Source organism: Cottoperca gobio, chromosome 13 (genome assembly GCF_900634415.1).
Source record: "Cottoperca gobio chromosome 13, fCotGob3.1, whole genome shotgun sequence".
Classification (NCBI taxonomy): domain Eukaryota; kingdom Metazoa; phylum Chordata; class Actinopteri; order Perciformes; family Bovichtidae; genus Cottoperca; species Cottoperca gobio.
This window is the reverse complement of record NC_041367.1, coordinates 23846584-23864296: the sequence shown is the minus strand read 5'-3', so window position 1 is coordinate 23864296 and position 17713 is coordinate 23846584. Positions and strand designations below refer to the sequence as shown.

Here is a 17713-nt window from a genome sequence, read left to right as displayed (position 1 = left end):
TAAAGGGAGATGCTTCGAATACTTGGCAGGAAATCAATAATCAGTGACGCAAGAGAATCCAAAAACACTTAAAACATCAGATGAGCTGGCCAACAACTACGCATGTGTTGGACTCCAGAGGGATTTATTTTAGTTACCATTTATGGTCAACACAGACAAGTATAACCAGGTCCCGTTTGAGCTAAAATAAGCCTACAGACAGTTTTCGACAGACAAGATGTCATTGCACAAGTATGTCTCTGGAGACTTTGGAGCCACATCTCATTCCCTAGGCTCAGGTGAGTGGTGAAAACAGACACCAGAGATGAGAAGAGGCCAAAGGGTCACTTATTAAGTTCATCTCGCAAACATCCCGACACTTGTCCTCCATCTTACTTGATCAAGAGTGTGGACAATAACGAGCCATATCGTTCATGTGCTGGGGAAGGAGGATGTTGGTGTCTCTACAACTCATTAACACTAAATAAGGATTTAGTAAGCTTTAACTGATGGCACACAGGGGCTGGGGATAAGTGTCTTTCATAACCTTCATGAGAAGTGACCTAGCTATTTGACCTATAATGTCCCCTAGAGACAATTACATAGGCCTGTAGGAATTGGAAGGCAACTGCAGACTACTAATAGCCTGTAATAGAAGAGAATAGAATGTATTTTTTCAGAAACGTCTGTCGATGTAGAAAGGGAATAATGCCCCGAGCAAACGTAATAGTGACATGACACAGGGCACACTTCCAACTGAAACACAAGGTGAGCTAGAAACCACTCAGACAGACTGATCCCACTATACAGAGTGTGTCTGCATTTGTCTCATCTCAGGCACAGCCTGTCTAGGGGCGTCACACCTCCTCCACTCAACAGAGCCTGATAGATAGCCTGCACCATTATGTAACAGTATATTTCCATCCAACACTCCCTCCTCTTCTTCTCACCAATACCAAATGTGTCATGTGTAGCCCACCCGTCTGACCACCGGCACACTCAGCCTGAGAGTAAATTCCTGCTGACAGAAGAAGCTTGGAGCTTCCATCAGCGTGTTCTGTTTACACCACACGCCTGGCCCCAGGACCCATACCTCCAGAGTTGAGGATGGATATTTTTTGGGCCAATCCTTTAGAAGAGAAAGTCCTTGGATTTGCCACATTGCTGAGAGTCATTAGGTCTTCCAAGTAACATAGCATGAGGTCTTCTGTTATGTTAAGTCATGATGAAAAATGAGCTTGGACACTTGTAAAGTCAGACAGAGGTGCCAAATAAAACACTATGTCCAAAAGAATAAATTCTAGGAACAACAGCTACTAAAGTCACAACTAGAAGATTTTAAATAGTCCTGTCTTCAAAGCCAGACATGTATGACTATTTTCTCACATCGTTAATACCTCACTTAATATCTGCTGATACATATTCGTACATGTAGTAATTTTAGACCAGAGTGTCTGAACCAATTCATTTGAACTATTTATTTTTCTCTCTGGTGGAGATGGCAGCGAGCGTTCGGCTTGGGTTAACATCACTACATGTGCTCAACACATGACAGCAGCATGGAGCCAGATGGACGGCCAAGTTGTGCCTAAATTGTATTGCTAGTGCTGTGGCCTTTGTAATGATGAATAACAGGGTATGGGGGTTTCTGATGGTGGCAAAAGTATAACGATATAACATTTGAAAATAATTTAAATTTGAAAATAATTGCTCTTCTTTGTCTGACTACACGTATTACTAGGAGCTCCAAAGGTTTCAATCTGCAGCTACACAGTTTAGACAAAAACAAAATAAGGTATTTATAAGTATCTTAGATCTTTCATTTCTTTGACATTTTATTTCTTAAATGTATTTGTTGCCCACTTCGGGGCAGCGCAACAAGCTGTTAACTATATCTTGTATATTAGAAGTGGATGTAGCACCGTGATGTCACCCATTGGTTTTTGGACTACGGTTTTGAAGCCTCGACTTTGGCATTTTAGCGTCTTGGGTTTTGGCCATAGACATTTTTTAACAAGGGTTAAAGTTCTTAAACAGACTTCACAATGTAATCTATATGAGCCTGAAGTGAAAACATTATACCAGCAATGAATATAATAACCAGAATATTATTCAACACGCACCAATGCTCTGAAACAGGGAAACTGGCAACACATAAAATTGAAAAACAAATGATGAAATAAAATGCCAGTGGACTCATGGTGAATGAAATATACTACTTATAAAAGCCAGTGTAATATATTGTGTTAATGTTAGAGTTCTGACCACATCTTCAGAGTTCTCTCCAATTGCAACGATGTGGTCACAAGCTAAATAGTGCAGCAGTGAGCCTGAAACCTACTTTTACTGAAGCCAAACAACTTGTTGTTCACCACCGGTGAAACCCAAGCAGGCCACTGTATGTCAGATGGAGATCCCTGGGTATTAATTAACAGTGTCGCTGAAGCAGAGACAGAGAAAGCAAAATAAAAAGATTAAGAGAGTGAGAGCATTCTCCATGACAACTGTTGACAAGCTTTAAATCCTCAAGCTGTCAGCGAGGACTTGATTTGTTAATGGAAGTATTAATATGCCGTATTAAGGAGTAAAAATAAAGAATCCTGTCATTGTGTGACAGGTGCAGAAAAAGAATGGCAGAACAGAAGTGCCACATGGAGTTTGTTGAGGTGAAACGTCTTGAAAAGCAATAAGGAAGCCCTTCAGACCAACAAACTACCCACTGACAAAAGGACAGCATCAGCATGGCAGTAGAGGTGCACCGGGAAAGTGCATTCTCCAAGTAGATAGAGTGATAAAAATGTCAGTCCATCAGCCGATATGACATCTCCTCTTATCTGGACTCGCTGGCAGAATGTTCCAAACTTAGTGTGTTTGGTGACCACAGCAAACAGCAAAACAGCTTGCCGGGAAAATCTGAGCCACTTAATGCAATAAGATTAATTACAACCATTATATTGTCTCATCATCGCCACTAACCCACTTTCTCCATCACACCACTGGGGCCAATGTTGCCCAGTGCACGCAAGTGTCAGAGTGGAGTCTCATAAGGCATATTTCATTCTGTTGTCGGGCAAACCCACCTCAACACTCTTATGCATGAATCACACATTTCAAGGCTGACATAAGTCTCAGCACGCTTTCCTGAAAGTGTAGTATATAGTACATATATTTGTATTGATGGATATTTGCCTCAAGATAATCATTAACTGGAGTTTATCCACCTTTATATTAGGCAAATGAAAGGAAGCCTCATGTTTAACCAAACAGAACATGGAGTACTCATACTAATGCTTGTGATGTTCACATAAAGTAGCTTCCCTCTGCTGCATCTAGACACTGACAACAATCTGGCTCTAGCTGGATTTTCCATCCAGACCGCTGTGTAAGAGAAAGAGACTATATGCATCTTAAACTTTCCCACTTTCCAGTCCATAAAACACATCTCCCAAACCAGAGCTTCGCCTTGGACTCCATTTATAGGAGCACAGAGCCGGATTTTCCAGCCAGACCTGTCTCACTCACACACACAGACCCAGATTTGGACTTTTGGGTTTCATCTCCCACCGACAAACAAGCTTTCTCTAGCCACTCACAATTCCACATTAAATTCTGACAAACGTGCATCCTCTGTAGACTGGCATAGATACGTGTTCTGCCTGCTGCTTCTTCTTACCTCGCACCAAACAGCTGTCAGATTATATAAAAAAAAATAAAAAACTTCACAGCACTTGACATAACCTTAGTCAGTCCCTCTAAAAAAATGACTAACCAAAACTGAAACATTGAAGGCCCAAAATTCTGCAGGCTGGTGTTGGAGGTGGTAAGCAGAACCAAGTCTGAGGAACGATTGTTTTAGGAGATACAGGACTTGACCGAGAGCCTGTGACGGTTTATGAGGGGGGGGGGGGGGTGATGTGCAGCCAGGACTCTGTGTGGGTAAGAACCCTTTCTGCACATACTACAGAGATCCAGATCTTTGCTTAGACAGGACTCCATTGCAATAATCCAGACAGGAGGTGATGGAAGACAGTTTGCAGAATCAAACCATTAAATTATAGCAATTTGGATTCAATGTTTAAGAAGAATTGGTCAAAGTACAATATAGAGCAGTTTATTGCTTTCGCTCTTTCTGAGGGTCTCTGCCACCGAGTCTGGAGATGTTTTTGAGGTGGTAAAAGGCAGATTTGTGTGACTGGGAGGTACACATTTCAGTTGCCAATAGTGAGCAAAACACACAAGGTGTCTTGCTTTAATAAAATGAGCAACCGGAAACTCCACTGAGTTTGTTAGTTTCTGCATATAACATTTTGGAGTTTCTTATCAAGCCTATAGCATGGCTGCGCTCAAATATGTTGACAAATTGACCTGATGAAACATCACCAAAGTCATTAGGATTCATCCTCTGGGAGCCTGGGAGTCTGTACGAAATTTTATCAACTTACCAGCCATTGTTGTCAACCCTAAAGTCACTCCACTAGCATGGCTCAAAGTACTTTTTTTAGCCGAGCAGAGGTTTGTCTACGAAACACTAAACACTAAAATTGCTATCTGTTTGTCTTTTGAATCTCTTAATCAGATGGAGCGCATCCCAAATACACAGGCATGGTTCTGGTAACCATCAATAAATCCTGGCTAAGGCCCGACACTTTAAAACACCCTGACAAAAGCAATTTGAACTATCATTCACATCACACTTTTCCTTTTAGTAAAGTGGCTATTATATAAGGCTTTTATATAACTTACATGTATATGTAAAGCAAATGCTGCTTTACTTTTACACTTTATTTGTTATTGTTCAACTACTTACCATATACCACTTTGCATTTGTTTTTAACTCGATACATGAACAGAGATATCTTAGTAACACAATTTCATACGTAGTGTCTCCATCGACAGCCCTTCAGAGCATCTCGTCTCCTCTGCACAGAAAAAGCAGTTGATGAGAGGAGATACCTGCCACACGGAGAGCTGTCACTGCAATGTTGACAGACTGCAGCCTAATATAGATGAGTCCAAACAAAAGGCCTTTCATACTTGGCTGGTGGAACTCCTTAAAATAGAGGACTCGGTACCAGTATGAAGACACGATATATTGGTACTGACACTCCAGGGAACGTGAGGTCACAGCACTAACACCACAAACACTAGAACCTGAGAACATTGTCTGCATGTTCAGTTTACTGGCTGTAGGAGCTATACCCATCTGCGACAAATGTTTGGGGAGTTGATGTCAGGCATTCTATTGAGTGGCAAATAGTGGAGCATGCATGCATGTATGCACATTGACTAGTATACAACAAACGTAATAATGAAAGGACTGTATACCATTGAAGCGATAGAAAGCTTCTCGGATCAGCCCATTTCTTTACTGTTTTTTGTTTTGTTTTTCTTCTGTTAAGCTGGTAATACACTGCATGGCAAGTGATGCCCTTTCAAAACATGGACCACTGCAAAGGCTCATAGCCAAGCCTTGTCTAAAACATCAACTCTCTTGACTAACATAAGCCAGAGTCTGTCCTCTCTGTGGAATCTCCACTAGAAACCATGTGTTCTCATGTCCTGACCTGGCTGAGTCCACAGAGTCAGCCGCCCCCTACTATGTTGAACTTTCCGTAACTTCTTTGCAGCAGGAAGCTCATAGCGTAGAAGCTCGTAAAAGCACTTTAAGAAGACAGAGTCAACCAGAGGCAACCGCTGTTAAAGGGACAGAAAAATGATTTGCATTGTTGTGGCAGCATCAGCCACATGGAAAGATCTATATTAGGCTGTTTTAAAATGGTACCAGCATCTGCTTATAACCAGTCACTGAGAATGGGAAAGTATTTACAGTAACTAAGTGAAGTTCTGTCTCAACAATATTACATGAATAAACATCATTATTAAGAATAACAATAAATTAAGATGAAAAATGGTGTATTGCCCACTTCGGAGAGGACATCCATGAAGGTGTCATTATGCTTCAACCAAAGTGTTTGTCACAGACCTGCAAACTCTAAAGTATAGGGATGTCACAATACAAGATATTTAGTAGTCGATATCAATATCAGTGAAATTCCACAATTTCCGATACTAAATTCAATAACACGGTAGAAACAACAAATCCCCTGCACTTAAACACACACTTCCATATTACAGTTTGAATACTGGTTTTTGCTAGGAAGTTAAACAGGCCATAATTCCCACTCTTATATCTATTATATATTGCTGTGAAAACGTCTCCTTCAAACAACTGGATTTATTGAAGTTTCTCGCTAAAAACTACATGTTACAAGATTACATTTGAGCACATCATGATGACGTCATTATTTACCTTCGCCCAATACTGACTTTAACTGAATAGAGCTTGAACGCATCATAATGTTAACGTTAGCTGTTATTTAGCCGAGCAGGACTGCACTGCCCAACCTGCTAACAGCTAACGCTAACTAGCTCTCCTCCTGCCGATTTCAACACGGATTTGTTGTTCACAATGTAGCACTATTAGGGATAGTCGATAGTGAGTTTACTGCGGCGGGAAGATATTCAGTAATGCTATGGGTCAAATACTAATAATGTAACAAGCTACAATTGGCATAGGCTACTAACCTGCTATTTAGAACATGTTTGTTGATTGATTGATTAACTTGGTTGGCCGTGTTGGTACGAAATTGAACAAACAAAGTAAACAAACAACAACGGACAATCAAAGACAAGGTCCACACATGGCAGACACCAGGGAAGTCTAGAAATTTTGCTTTCGATAGCCGGACACCCATTAACTGGTATCAAACCAGTTAATTTTTTAGATGAAAAAAACGTTCCTTTTAGTCCGGTGCTCCATAGACTCAATGGGCTTTGGCACCGCATTTCGAAGCGCTACCAATCGCCTGCTCTTAAATTGCAAATGACACGCACACGCTATGCAGCTAACATGAACGCACATGCACCCTTGAGGTGCCCTTGCTAAATTAACCTATAGACCAGGGATGGGCAACTTTGAGGATAGGGAGAGCCACAAAAAATGTGTCCTCACTATCAGAGGGCCACTTTGTGACCCTGCACTTCCATCAGTAGGATACTATAACCCCATCATCTAAATAGCCAACTAGAGGGACTCATTCAATGAAAATAACTAAATATATACAGGCAATGAATGTTTATTGTCTGTGTCTCTCTCTCTCTCTCTCTCTCTCTCTCTCTCTCTCTCTCTCTCTCTCTCTCTCTCTCTCTCTCTCTCTCTCTCTCTCTCTCTCTCTCTCTCTCTCTCTCTCTCTCTCTCTCTCTCTCTCTCTCTCTCTCTCTGAATTACAACAGGACTATGGAACTTTCTATTTTTCATATTCAAATGCATTTAGTAGTCCTAATCTTCAACTCATTTAATTATATTATTCATTATTAATTAGCTTCACACATAAACAGATCATCTGCATTCCTGAGTGATATATTATATCATATGCAAATGGAGCCTCAAAAATTATAACTCAATGTAAACAAACACCAACACTGAGTTTAACAACTAATATTCATCTTGTTATGGTATTTCTACTCTTCCCTCATATTCCATTACACAAAACCATAAAACAAGAATGCATTGTTCTCCAAGTCAACCTCCCCCACAACTGGATCGGTCAGCGACACATCTTAATGAGACACTTGTGGCCTCTCCTGCTGGTGCACAATACACTGAATGTCAATATCAACACTTTTACTTCTGATGTGCATGAGATGGAACAGTGTCTCATCTGTCAGTCTGTTTCTCTCCCTTGACTTGACGCTTCATTGTAGAGAAGTTGCTCTCGCAGATGTATGTGCGGCCAAACATGCTGGCCATTGAGAGCGTAAAATCCCTGAGGAGTGGAAAGCGGGACTCGGGTAGCAGTCTCCGAAAGGAAATTCCCCTCTCCTGGTGCTTTGCTAGAAAGAAGCGGTCTGACGGTAATCGCTGATAGCAGCGGAGAGGGGGTCAGTGAATAACGCAATGCGTGGCGGGGAAATCTTGAAAGCGGTTCTTAAACTGCTGCTGCAGTGTTTCTATGTCGGCTCTGTTCTTGGGTAATGTTTTCTCACATTCGGGGGCATTTTTGTTCATCTCTTCACATGAGTGGAAGTGTGCCAAATTAGGACGGTCGGACGAAAATTCTTCTTTAAACAGAGCCAGTTTAGTAAGAAATGCGTTCATGTGCGCATAAAGATCCGACACGGTTTGGCATCTTCCCTGTAACTGCATATTCAGGCGATTAAGATGCAATGTAATGTCTGCAAGGAAGGCCAGGTCGAGGAGAAAATTTGTATTCCTGAGTTTTGTGCAGTACGCACTTGTATCACATTGGATGGTGTTCTCCAAGAACACGGGGATTTCGGCGAGTAGCGCAAAAAACCTCTCCAAGCATTTCCCACGGCTCATCCACCTTAAATCTGTGTGCATCTGCAAATCACACCTCTAACATTCATAATATTCGCCTCTAGCGGAACTTGGTTCGAATGATTTGCTTGTGAAACCAATAATTGTATTGATTTCTGGAAATTGACTCGCGTGCCGCACAAAGTTAGGGCGGGGGCCGCCAGTTGCCCATCCCTGCTATAGACCATAAATTAACCTATAGACCGACTGTTGTAACCGGTCAAAATTCTCTGTGGTTAACAGATTAACGGTTAACCATTGACATTCCTCGCAGACACCCTCTATACACAGTACACCATCCTGTCGCGCTTATAAAGTCCAACAAATCTACATGAGGCACAACTGTTAGTATGCTGCAAAGAGGCAACATAGCACATAACATAGAACTTTCTTTCATGCAGCACTAACTATAGAAGTGGTCCCCAAACCTTTTTAGTCCACAGCGCCCCAAGTTACCTAAACCCCAATATAACTTGCAACTTGATTTAGTATTCTGATAAAGTAACATGCGAAACACGTAATCCACTCTTTCATGTTTTTACTGTAATCCGTTAATAAAATAGTGTCTATCCTAGTATCTTGGCGTGTGATGGAACTTATACAACATTATATTATATTGGTGAATCACTCACCGCAAAAGCCAAAAGATGCTTTCCAAATGTACAGATACTGTAAATATTAACTGGAATATAAATGAATACAATTAAATATGTTTAATGTATTTCTTTAATGTTCTTCAAAATCAAAATGAGCTTATATCTACATTAATGTCCAAGGACAAACGAACAAAACAAAACAAGGTTGCAGGCATTTAAATGGGACATGTGAGCCTGCTGTTGATGTGGGGAAAGCTATTGTACTGCTATGAGTAAAAAGTGTTTAATGTGCAAGACTCACATTGGCAAGAGTGTAACATGAGTTGCCCCCCAGTGGTGCAAAGGCTGCAAAGGCTGATGGAATAAGGGAATTCCTACTCTGGTACTTTTGCAACCGGGGCTAACTGAACAAGGGCTGCTTTGTGTTAAGTAACAACGTATCAGTTTTTGAGAGGGCACTGGTTTCGTAGTCACTATGACAGTCTTGCTTGGTACCTATTGTGTTCCTGGCAATATTTACAAATTTGCTGAGCTAGTTCTCCTGGACAACATAAAAATATACAAAAAGATCTCAAAATAAAAGACTTGTAGTCAAAGGGGGCTAGCTTTCGTACATGCGAAACTGAGACAGAGGAATTCAGTTGAGGTATTTTGTGTCAAAGTCAAATGTTGGAAAAGTGTATAGTGTGATCTGATTACATGACTTTAATCTATATATCATGACATTTGACTTTGTGTGCTGGACAGACAGGCGGTCGATCAGTCTGAAGGACATAGCAACGCATCATTAGGGTGGCATAACCTTTGGACTCTAGTCTACATTTGCAGATTGACAGGCTGTTTGCTTTGTTATTGTATGCATTGAACTAAATCAATCTTCTTTTTAAGCTAGGGTGGGTAATGTATTTTGGAAACTTTCTTTATTATATTTGTTGAAATACTATACGACCGACCTGCCTGCATACCTGCGCGCACTCTGCCCATGCACTTTCTTCCACAGCTGTGAATACTAACAATAGCCATGTTCACTGTTTACGTCCATAATGATAATTTGGGGGGGGGGGGGGGGAAGGCTTGCCAACTTGGCTACTTTCTTGCTACATTTAGTGACTTTTTGAGCTAGTGCTGCTAGCTACTTTCATTGTAAAAGAGTTGGCAACATTGGGCTCTTTTTTTGGTTGGATAATTACAAAATCTAGTTTACTCTTGCTGGCTTTTCCCAAACTGTAAGTATGCTTTTGCTTTATGTCTCTGTATCTCTTCCTGGAGAAAACAACTTTTTCCAAGTTTACTGTTAGACAAGTGTTACTGAAATAAGTTTCACTTGTAGTTCTCTTTTGTCCCATGACTGTTAGAATGTAGCATGTCACCTGTTAATAAAGGTCCCAAACAGCAGCCTGACGGTCCTCTGAATGTTTTCGGTGCACAGCCAGCTCCACTGCTCCTTCATCAGCAGACACAGGATGTTCAGAGCCACCTCAGCCAGCGCCATCTCAGATGCTGTGCCCACTACATGCAAAAAGACACATAAAAACACAACTCAATTCTACAAGTTAATTACTGTGTTATAGGCAGAGATCAGATACAGAATGTAATGTACTGTATGTCGGTTTAGCATACAAAAGCAGCACCTGTAGGGACGTGTAGGTATATTAGAAACCAAACAATATCTGTTTCACAGAAATACGTTTCTTCTGTGTACATCTGATGAACATGAAGGTCCAGTAATCCCATCAGCTTCATACATTTATTAACACTGCCCTCGTGTGGTTGGACCTAGATGTTGCTGGTGTGGTTTTTTATTCTAGCACTCGAAAATGAACCATGCTCCATTACATTTAAATGTACTTTGTTTTTCAGTCAAAACAGTCTTTTGGTGAGCACAATCCTTCCAATGCTATCTGCAGGGTATATGTACATGTAAGTGTTTTAAAGCAAGATGCAGGTGCAAGACACTGCAGGTGAATAAGGCCAAAGACTTAACTAACATGAAACTTTCTCAGGTAAATACTTACATTAAGAAAACAATTTCTTCACAAGACTTTTGAAATTGTATGTTTAATGTGCAAAGCAGGAAATCCTTATCAAATGTATCGCGATTCTCTCTTGAAAGATTATATCTCGATGCAGAAAAGTCAATAATCGGAAATTTAAAACAATACGATTGCCTGTAACAATTTTGTAGTTCCTTCCAGCTGACCCAATTGGACGTGCGTCATGTTTACCTTCTAAGCTAGGCTACTTCTTGAGTTTTGGTGAGGGAAGTGATTCAGAACATGCTGAGGTCCGTGTTAACTTATTACAAGTACGCTGCTGGCAGACTTTTGTTTCTTTTTTTGTTGGTTCATTGCAATGCTGGCGGCAACTGTAACCCTCCAGTTGACACATTTCTTCCATTTATTACTACTATTGTATTAATAAAAGAAAATGGAAGCAAAATCATCTGTTTATTTTAATTATGGATCATTCTAATTTTTTTAAAAGTAAGTGGTCACACAGTGAGAAAATGTTATAATGCGGTTGTGAGGAGATTCCAACCCCTACATATGATGCTGCAAATTTCTAATGTACCTAATTGTATAATAGTGAGTCTGGGAGAGATCTGATTAATGATTAGCTTGGGGGGCGCACTTCGACAAAGAAAATGGAGGTAGCACTTCAGAAGTAAAGACAAGTCATATTAATTTAAATAATATTAATAATAAGAAATTGGACACCTTGTGAACAGTAGTTACTACTTAATATTTAGCATTGACATAAAATAGCACTGAAATATTTTTTCTTTGGGAAAAATCTATCTGGATTCACAATGTTTGAATTCCCCTCTTTGATTTTTAATTCAATAATTAAAAGGTTTGCAATTTGAAAAACATTTCAAGCCACTCATCTGTATTTCTCTTTCTTGGATCACATGAATAAAAGAGATTTGATGAACTGTGCCGAGGTCAATTCCATTCAAGCTTGACTGCTGATCCTTTAGCCCGAAGTTTAAATGTTTCATGTTGAATTTTGGTGTCTGAATTTTACAAGCCCAGTTTATTTAAAGAAACTTGAGTTTTCGACTTAAATGCAGTGTCAGTTATTCAGTACGGAATGAGTTTCATAATTGAATATTGGGTTGTTTGTAAAGATTCAACGTGCCTTTAACACACTTATTGAAACATTGCGGTATTCAGATATCTATATATCTGCTGTGAAAGTAGCGTATTAGTTCTCAACGAACTGTCAGTCTGGTAACTTTTATAGTGGAACATTTCAGGGTCTGGTCAGAACGAGGCGCTTCATTCACCTTGACCGTCTGGGGGAAAAATGTCCTTCAAAAGGACAAGGACCAGATGCCTAACAAGGAAGAAATGTAATTTGGATTCAATTAAATGAGGAATGTATCATTCCAATGTCAAGCAAAGGAAGAGATAGTTCCCATATGACCATAATGAGATCATCCATTTTTCCTATGTTGATTCGCTGTGATGGAGAAAGATGGAGCGGTGATGATGCATAATGCAACATGGTGGATGGCAAGACATTCCCGTTAAGAGTTAAAGACCGCTAACAGTTATGGGTTAGTGCTAACACTGGGCATGGGTCCCAAAGAAAACATCTCTGGTTCTGCTGCTTTTTTATTGATTGTCCATCAATTTTGGGACGTGGCGGAACAGAATACCCACCAACCCACAAACCTGGGGAGTTGCATGGAGAGCTGAAGACCACAGGGAGCGCTGAACATGCGTTTCTATGTTACTGGTCCCTGTAATGTCGCTTTCTAGGGTTGTACACATCATCTCTTTACATTCAAAGCTTTTATAGAGGTTTTCAAATGAAGCTCATGTTTTATGATGTCGTCACCCTAAAAAAGTAAAGATACAGGTGTGTGCTTCTGCTTTTGTGTGCGACAAGCGGGAGAGAAATGCAGCGGAAATATTTGTTTTTTTAAAGATTAAACTCCAACAAATTATGGATGGAAGCAGAATATTTGCTTGGATAAAAACATGTTGTGAATTTCGGAAATGGTTACATCCATTAACTTTTGGATTTTAAAACGCTCTGGAGTTATTGGAAATCTTTGGATCACACGAGTAGGAAACAAAGCAGCCACCACCGGAATCTAATTCTACAAATAGTGTAATACTAATAATATTAGGGCTGTGCTCCACTAAAGAATTTCTCAGTCAAATAGCACGATATTATATATGATATGATATATCGATTTAATCGACAGATTTGTAAAACTGAGTTTCTCCATAAAGAATCCGGCAATACACAACTTTAAACTTGTGTTTAAAGTGAGACCAGAGATGTAATCATAAGTTTCTTGGAAATAAGTCATTCAGCATGAAAAAAGCATAACAATCGACAAAACAAGCAATTAGTATTATCTTATCTATATAAGATATAAGATATATAGCCTCAACTTAGTCTGCAACTGTGCAGAAATACCGGGTTCAAATAGAATAATTAGAAACGCAAGCGAAATGCGCACCATTCGAATATTGGTTTAGAATTTGAATGTCACGTTATGAAAGAAGCTTCAAACTGTTCAGTACAGCCCTACCGCTTTCAGACAGGAAGTGCTTATAATGCAGGTGTACTGAATGCACATTTAATCCACATTGGAGCCATTTATATACAGTAAGACTAATGTCATAGATGATCTTGTCAGCATTCACAGAATCCAGTCTACAAATGAAGCAGTGTTTGTTTCACTTTTAATTCTGGCTTTGCTTACACTCTCTCGTTGTTGTTCTCTCTCAGAGGAGTCGAGTTATATAATGTGTCTACATCAACACCATTACATTAAGTTTCACTGCTAACAGAGATGGCTGTTCACCAAAGCCAGGCTATGTCCGACGGTGTTCACATTACCACCAACACAGTTTTAACCCATGTCAGTGAATGGAGTGTTAATGGAAGCATTTAGGTTTGGAAAGGGAAAGTAAAAGGGCTGTCGCACCAAGTCACATTCATGTGTTTTTGGCTCTTCATCTACATCAGCATGCCAAGGGTTGACAAAATATGTTTGAGGAATCTGATAAGTGAGTGGAATATGGAAGAAGCTGGTTTCCAGCAGATAGTCCTGCTGTAATCGTGTGTAATACTGAGTGGAAAGTGGAAAGTGGTGGAGTTAAGCAGACAGGAAAGTACGGTGACACAACAGTCAGTGAGTTGGGCAGACGCATAGGGAAGGGAAAGCAGACAAACCAGAGTCAGACCAGTGTGATGATTGCAGAGATAACTAGAAAAGTGCACTCAGTAGAAAGCAGATCTCCGCCAGCTGTGTCTTCCCCTCCCAAACAAAGAGTAGAATCTCACTTAATTGTCCCTCCGGCTCCCCTGACAGTCAGGATGGTGGCAAAGATAACAAAGCCAGGGATTTATTCATCTTGACTGTGCCTAACTTTAGTGGATCGTAACATGTTGGGTATGGCATTAATCTGCAGAAGCTGAAAATCAGACTTTTCTATGGATGTAGGTTTTCAGCCACAACAAAGATCAAAATGTTGCAACAGACAAGGCAAGACTTGCTTTTAGCTTTGCTGATTGCCAGAAATGCCTTTTGCTTCTGAAGCAGTTGTTGAGAAGTGAGAAGTCAGCAGTCAATGAAATAGGTCCTTGAGCCTTGAGCCATAAATATTTACTAAACATATTAGGATGATATTATTAGGACCAGTAGTATGCAAGATTAGTTGTTGACAGACAGACGGACAGACAGATACACAAATGCTTACGCACATGCGTGCGGCCCCCCAACGGAGCCCTCCCTGAAATTCAAGGTGTGTTTTTCTTCTTTTAAATATGTATTCACAGCTCACTTTTCACATTGAACAGGTGCTCTTTTATCAAATAAACTAAACGCTTATGTTTATCTGATTTATGTGCACGTTTCAGTGTTTACTTTGCGCATTCACATTCTCTCCTCCGCTGTGTTTTGCGACGGGCGGGGCTTCACTCCCAACACACGTGCACACACACTTATAGTCAGAGACAGAGCGGAGGAAAGGAGAGAAGGGAACTAAATATAATTTAAAAAATACAAATATTATTATATTATAATATATTATTAAATTATCTGTCTTTGGAAGTCAGTCCTTTGACATCTTTAAACTTACCTACAGCAGTTATGAGACAAGTAGTACCAACTAGCAACCGGACTGAATGTATACTTAATGTCACAATTTACCCCTTGCCCTGTTCTCACCAGGTTCCTGACTGTGATTTCCTCTCGAGCTGTCACCCAGAAAGCCTCCGAAGTCTCTTATAACCGGACTGTCCTCCCTCTCTGCCTCGACTCTGACTGACAGTTTTTCTTGTTCAGTGACAAAGGCTTGCAGATCTCCCAAAGACATCCCGTTAAACACCTTTGAGAACAGAGAGGAGAAGGTAGTAAAAAAACAGGAAAAACCTTTATCACCCCTAAAAAGTCATTTGATAACCAATGAGTCAAATATCAATGGTGCATATCATCATGTAAGTTACAATACTTACGGTGCTAGTTTGCTCCCAACTGAACAAAAGCGGCGGTTTAATGTCTGAGCCGTTCATAAAGGGAATGTTTTTACTGGAGAACTTCAGCCGAGACCTGGGATCATACAAATAAATGAATATGCACATACACACACATAAAGTCTATCATTCGTCATTGTGCAATAATGAAACCTGCGTTATGACACTGTAGCAATCATCATGTATAGGATGCTAAAACAGGCCAGAAGTTATAATACGTAACCCTCTCTGCCACAAAGACAATGCTGCCTCTTTACACCTGCCAGTAAGCAGCTTAGCTATGATAATACACACAGAGGTTCACGCCCTGCTCCCAAGTCCCCCCCCCCCCATGTGGGTGATGATCCCTCACAGGCTTCCCACCCACTGACACGGCCAGAGTTTGAGTTTCAAACTTCATTCTGAATCAAAGACTTTTCGTCCATGTTGACTTAAGTGTAGTTTTAAAGTGTTGGGTAATAAACGGACATTTGAACATTTGAACGAGCTTGGGCAAATTGTATCTGCCGATGAAGTTCAAGGTATCTGAAGCTCCGGAACAGAAACTAAATGGACCTTGAAATTTTGTCAAACCCAATATTATTTGTAAACCCCATGATAAAACTGTCAGCATTGCTACCGGGATTACAAAGTATCTGTTGATTGTTTGTATGGGTTTCTGTTTCAGGCATATATGTGGATAAAAGTAGAGTCATACTTGCTCTTCTTGTCAGCACAGATTTTCCCTCCATCCATCTCGGACTCATTATCCTCTGTTGGGCTCTGAGGTTCTGAACGAGGAAACGCGGTCTTCAGCGTGTCCACAATGGCATTCACCATGATCTAAACACAAAAACAAACGTAGCCCATGTACTGCATTAGAAACTCACTATGAACCCAATAGAGCCGTAGGCATATGCATCTTGCAAATAAACACAATTGTGCGATCATCAAAAAAGATTATCATATAAGATTCAAGCATCAGTTTGATTACAGTAATTACCCTGCACATACAATGTGCTTACCATAAAGTAAAGTATCAGCTGTGCCATAATGAAATATTCAGGATCAAACCTTGTCTATGCGTGACACAATGAAAGGTTTCTTGACAAAGGCAATCCTAGCGTCTGTATTGAGAGCCAGAAACTCCTGCATCTCTTCACTGTTGGCTATTTCAGGGATGGCACAGAGTAGCTGAAAAAGAAGACAGAATGCTGGTCTACAACCTTAGTGATCAAAAAGAACGTAAAAAGTTACATTGGCCCTACAAATACTAAATGACCGTATACAATATCAATCCACTGACCTTTAGAAAGGTCTCCAGAAGTCCTTTCCTGGCCTCTATCTTGTCACTGTCCATGTTTCCAAACGGCATGTCAGGAAAAACTTTCTTTGGACCTTTCACACCTGAAACAGTCAGATTACAATTAAATCCTGGTTGATGGCTCAAGTACCAAACGTCCAAACTGGATCTTTTAAGCAATGGCCAAGACTTGAACCGCAAATCCAGATTTGTTTGTAGGCCATGCAAGGAGACCATTATGCACACTGCTGGCTGGGATTGCACACAGGTTTCAAATGTTAATTTAAATACACAGACATTCTGTAAGATGATCCATATCTTTCCTACCTTTGATGAGTTTCCGTACTTCAGTTTTTTCTTCCAGTCGTGTTTGCAGGTTGAGGAACTCGCTGTATCGTCTGTTGACCATGTGATATGCTACTGGCTGAATGGGTGATGGGTTCTCACAATCTGACGATGCAACTTCAGCCTCCTCAGAGCCTGGCTGGATGCTGTCTGGGCTCTCACAGCACATCGCTGTCTCATACTGAAAATCAACACAAAAAGTGTAAGGCTTGTCATATGCTGCAGATTCCTGTCATAAGTTATATTGTGTGTAACATATTGATGTTTGTGACAGTTTGTAAAAAGTCTTAAGGTCTGATGTTGATATTTGTGTATTTAAGCTCCTGCCAGTAATATGTCATACACTTACCATACCAATATTCAATATATTAAACCAATTTTAACATTTGTATGGCAAACGATGGAAACACAAACTCCCCACTGAAACAAAGGGTGATAAAAATATTTAAATAGTTGTGTGTTGAATACTGTATGACCAATATGTCAACATTAGAGATTATGATATGAATGATTTTCTTCTACTCAATTTAAAATGTTCCAATTACAATAAAAATATGATATTAAAGATCAATATTAAAAACTATTCTGAAAATTTTAATTTTCATATTTTAATCATCAATTGAAGTTAAG

At 40.1% G+C, this 17713-nt stretch overlaps 1 protein-coding gene across 3 annotated transcripts in view; it reads right to left on the bottom strand.

Annotated features, from left to right (window-relative positions):
* The window catches only part of snx19b (sorting nexin 19b), a 39557-nt gene that overhangs the window by 16711 nt on the left and 5133 nt on the right, over nucleotides 1-17713 (bottom strand). For all 3 annotated transcript variants that reach the window (XM_029446137.1, XM_029446138.1, XM_029446139.1), the window contains exons 5-11: nucleotides 17066-17264; nucleotides 16742-16842; nucleotides 16510-16629; nucleotides 16154-16278; nucleotides 15439-15532; nucleotides 15152-15311; nucleotides 10326-10464 (exon numbers count right to left, since the gene is read on the bottom strand). In XM_029446137.1, the coding sequence (XP_029301997.1) occupies nucleotides 10326-10464; nucleotides 15152-15311; nucleotides 15439-15532; nucleotides 16154-16278; nucleotides 16510-16629; nucleotides 16742-16842; nucleotides 17066-17264 (938 nt within the window). The remainder of the gene's footprint in view (nucleotides 1-10325; nucleotides 10465-15151; nucleotides 15312-15438; nucleotides 15533-16153; nucleotides 16279-16509; nucleotides 16630-16741; nucleotides 16843-17065; nucleotides 17265-17713) is intronic.